The sequence below is a fragment of the Apis dorsata genome, unplaced genomic scaffold (genome assembly GCF_000469605.1).
Source record: "Apis dorsata unplaced genomic scaffold, Apis dorsata 1.3 scaffold_295, whole genome shotgun sequence".
Taxonomy (NCBI): Eukaryota; Metazoa; Arthropoda; class Insecta; order Hymenoptera; family Apidae; genus Apis; species Apis dorsata.
The window spans coordinates 1,529,818-1,534,249 of record NW_006263570.1 but is presented as its reverse complement, the minus strand read 5'-3'; the positions used below and the strand labels follow the sequence as shown (position 1 = coordinate 1,534,249).

The 4,432-nt window shown below is 20.4% G+C and overlaps 2 protein-coding genes across 10 annotated transcripts in view; both read right to left on the bottom strand.

Annotated features, from left to right (window-relative positions):
• Positions 1 to 2,931, bottom strand: part of LOC102672400 (kinectin) — a 15,019-nt gene extending 12,088 nt beyond the window's left edge. For all 7 annotated transcript variants that reach the window (XM_006617245.1, XM_006617244.1, XM_006617246.1 and 4 more), the window contains exons 1-3: positions 2,560 to 2,931; positions 1,670 to 1,836; positions 1,170 to 1,330 (exon numbers count right to left, since the gene is read on the bottom strand). In XM_006617245.1, coding sequence (XP_006617308.1) covers positions 1,170 to 1,330; positions 1,670 to 1,817 — 309 coding nt within the window. In that variant the 5' untranslated portion in view covers positions 1,818 to 1,836; positions 2,560 to 2,931. The remainder of the gene's footprint in view (positions 1 to 1,169; positions 1,331 to 1,669; positions 1,837 to 2,559) is intronic.
• A 779-nt stretch (positions 2,932 to 3,710) lies between these two features.
• The window catches only part of LOC102673070 (sorting nexin-2), a 3,020-nt gene continuing 2,298 nt past the window's right edge, over positions 3,711 to 4,432 (bottom strand). For all 3 annotated transcript variants that reach the window (XM_006617252.2, XM_031511241.1, XM_006617251.2), the window contains 2 exons: positions 4,181 to 4,432; positions 3,711 to 4,102 (listed from right to left, as the gene is read on the bottom strand). The exon at positions 4,181 to 4,432 is cut by the window's right edge and continues 3 nt beyond it. In XM_006617252.2, coding sequence (XP_006617315.1) covers positions 3,755 to 4,102; positions 4,181 to 4,432 — 600 coding nt within the window. In that variant the 3' untranslated portion in view covers positions 3,711 to 3,754. The remainder of the gene's footprint in view (positions 4,103 to 4,180) is intronic.

The window sequence follows — 4,432 nt, the reverse complement described above, 5'->3', positions numbered from 1 at the left end:
TATATATATATATATATATATATATGTAACAAGTGCTAATCACTTTTAAATATTGTGTGTGTATGTGTATTTGTTTATGTAAAACCTTATAATATAATTTGCTTCCAAATTTTTGTTTTTTTTTAATAACAAGATTTTTTCTTACAAATTAAAATTAAATAAATTTAATTTTGTATAACTAAAAATAAAAAAAAATTTTTTTCCAAAGAATAAATGTCCATTTCAATATAAGGTATATAAAATTTAATATATAGTTAATTGATAGTATAAAGTTAATTTGATTTTATAGGGAAAACATTATTATTTGAATTTTTTACATTGATATAGGAGTGTGCAATTATTTTAATTTATTTTCAACTATTATAGAAATTAAAAATTAGAAAGAAAAATTATATTGAGAAATAAAATGATAAATAATTATTATATATGTAATCATTATTAAATAATTAATATTTTCATAAATGTCACTGAATTATAGGTTATTTTATAGGTTATTTTATAGCATAGAAATAATCAAAAATATATAATTTATTGTATTAATAATATAATATTAGTTCATATTTAAATATCATACAAAAAATTTTGCATGTTATTAAACAATAAAATATTATAATTAGTTTATGGTTTGGGTAACATCTAGAAATATAATACATCATGAATAAGAGACATACAGGTTTGACATACAATATGTAAGCATACCATATTTCATGCATGAAAATGTATGAAAACGCAAAATTGAAAAAGCGCATGTGTATATTTTCATTTTTATAAATATATATATATAATATGCAATAATTATTTATATAAATATGAAAAAATGAAAAATACAAGTATATAAAAATTAAATAAACTTTCTTATAAATTTTTAATCAAAATTTAATAATATATTTTTTAAAAAATATATTAATTTTTTTAACTTTTTAAATAAAAAAAAATTAATATAATCTAATCTTTTTATAAAATATAATATAAAATGAATAATTTTTTATTTATAAATATAATTTGAAATTTATTTCTAAAAAATACAGATTATGATCTTAATTGATTCTAATTGTTTTATATATTCAGCATTAAAAAAATAATGTATACAAATCAAAATTTGTATGGTATGATAATTATTTACATAAAATGAAAATATGAATATAATCAAATATTTAATAAGTACTTACTCGTACTAATGGTTCTAATGGTAATATTTGAGGATTTTCTTCAAACTGTACATGTTCTTTTTCTTCTTTATCATCCTTTTCTTCCTTTTCTTCTTTCTTTTCTTTTACTTTTTTCCCTGCCTTATTTTTATGTTTTTTTTCTTTACTTTTATCCTTTTTATCTATAATATTATTATAAGTGTTATATTTATTAATTCATATTTGATCTAAATAATTATATAATAATATAAATTAATTTGTAAAAATTAATTCTTAATAAAATATTAATTATTAATATTATTCCTAATAAAATAATTCTTAATAAAATATAAAGGAATTTAAAATAATTAATCTAATATCATTTGTATTAAATTATAATATTATATATTATATATAATTATATATTATATTAAATATAATATAATATAAGTATAATTTTAAATCAAAATTATCTTTAATATAAAAATATTTACAAATTACTTTACAAATTAAATTTATTTAAAATACTTAATAATACATACTTAATAAAAGATCATCAGGAAGTTTTCTTTGCTCTGCTATTGCCTCTTCATAAGACTTTTCTTTTATACCAAACATTGATACTAAAACAATAACTGCTGCAGAGATAACTACTACTGCTACATATACCAATCCTGTTTGAACATCCATTTTACATATATACTTCTGTCTGTAAGAATTAAATAAATTTATTATATGATAAAGATTATTTAAGATTTTTTTAATTCATTTCATAATAAAAAAAATTAATTGAATAATATACTATACAATATCATTGATTTTTTTTTAATAACATTATATAATTTTTATCACAATTTAATTATAATATATTTGTGGTGTTATATTCTAGTTGCTTTTTTTGAAAATATACGCATTATTGACAATATATATAATGTATTTATATATATTTTTAATTCAATTTATATTATTAATTGATTTTATAAATATATTTTTTGTATATATATTTCTGGAATTTTATATATCAATAATGTAATATATAAAATAATTTATATATATATACGTATATATATTATATATATACATATATATATACACGTGTATATACACGTATATAATGTGTATACAGTACATAATATATATATTATGTATATATATATATATATATATATATATATATAAATACTATCATATATATATATATATATATATGCATACACAAAGTGTTTTATAATAAGGTTATTTATTAACTAAAAGTTTTAAAAAAAAGTATAATGAAAATGACATATGGATGACAAATGGGTCATCGACATAATCATTGAAGATGAGTCAAGTTTCTTAATATCAAATCACTAATTGATAGAACCGGCAAAATGATTTATATTGTACTAACATTTCATTAAAACAATAGAATTAGCAAACTTGATAAACTTACACTTCTCATCAAAAATCAGTCGATTGCTTCCACTAAGGAATGTGAAATGAACAACGTAATGTTTGTCTACAGAGAATCACGACAAGAATTCACATACGACTTCTCAAGATTATGGCGGCCGGACGTACAGATAAGTATACGTGTTCGAAGCCACGCCTATCAAAACACCCGTTTTCTGATTGGTGGCAGCTTCTGCCACGTATGCAAAACATTGGTACAAACGAGAACAAAATTCATCTACAAATTTCGTTAATTGTCAGTGACAATTAACCACGGTAAATAATTGATAATTCATGATAACTTACATACTACACGGCATGCAAGAGTTAACGTATTTGTGACACTGTGTCAATTTTATACTAAACAAGCTGACCAACTTAATAAAACATAGAGTTTGATTATTTTATGATTATAGAATTCTATTCTAAATGTATTTTATGTAAAAACAACCAAATTTTTTTATATATTTGTACTTATGCTAAATTTTTAATAAAACTTTTTTAATAATAAAAATAGTAATATATTTATTTAACGATTTAATTTTATTGTAATTTATAATCAACTTTTTAACATATAGAAAAATATGGTATTTTTATCCCACGCTTATCAAAGTATATAAGTATATTAAGTGTAATAAAAATTTTATTGGAATGTCTGTTTGCTAATCTGAAAATAATATAAAAAAATCATAAAGTTTATAGTAATATTATTAACTATATGATTATAGACTTTGTTTTAACAAATAGATATTTAATATTCTCTATTTATACAATCTTAATCAATTTTTATTATTATATAACATTTTTTAACAAACAGTATTATGCGCTTTATATTTCTAATGTAACTAATAATAAGAAGACGCATGATACTCAGAAATAATCAACAAAAATTGAATGTTTAAGAATTTGAAGAATGAAATATGCCACTTTTTTTGTTGCTTTTTAATGTATAAAAGCATTGGCAGTATTTCAAAATTATTGTATATAAATTTTCTGATTATTGGCATAAAATATTTTTTTTACTGTATTACATAAATATTATAATTGTACCGCAAATCGATAAATATACGTTTTCCACGTAAAAACGTTATTTATCATTTATTAGAAGTTTATTTTAAAAATTGCACGAAATTTTTCATTTATAGATTTTTCTTTTTCTTATGATAAAAAAAGATTTCAATATTATTAGGAAATATTCATGCAACTGCTCGTGCTTCTGGCAAAAAGCTTTCCCAATATTTAATAAGTTGATTTTGATATTGTAACATAGATTCCAAATATTCCGTTAATTGTTTTTTAAAGTCTTCTACTCTTACTAATTCAAATCGTTCAAGTTCTTTTTTAATCATTTTTGAAATATTATCAAATTCTTCTTGTCCTCTATCAACTTTTGCTTCCCATTCTATTACTTCAGTAGCAGCTTGACTTGTTTTGTCAGTTCTTCCAGATTGTTCTAATCTTGCTTTTTGTTCTCGTTTCTTATTTAGCATCATTTGAGCATGTTGCCAATTTTGAAAAACTTTTACTCTTTCATGAAATACATCCTAAAATTAATAAGAGTTTAAACTGTATAATAATTAAAATTTAAAAATTAAATTGAAAAATATAAATTAATCGCCAACCTTTATTGCTCCAATGAGTGCAACGTAATCTCTTAACATCTCTCCAAATTGATAAAGATCACTGTTACTTTGTGCTCTTCTGATTACTTCTACTTTTTCTAAAGTTTCAGCTAGTTGAGCTAATGCCCTTCCCAAAGATGCTCCCGGTTCACCATGACCAAGAACTGCGATAGATCTTGCTGTTGCACCAGTACATGTTGCTAATTCTCTTCTCTGATTAGTTAAAGTATCTACAGCAGAATGTAATGCACG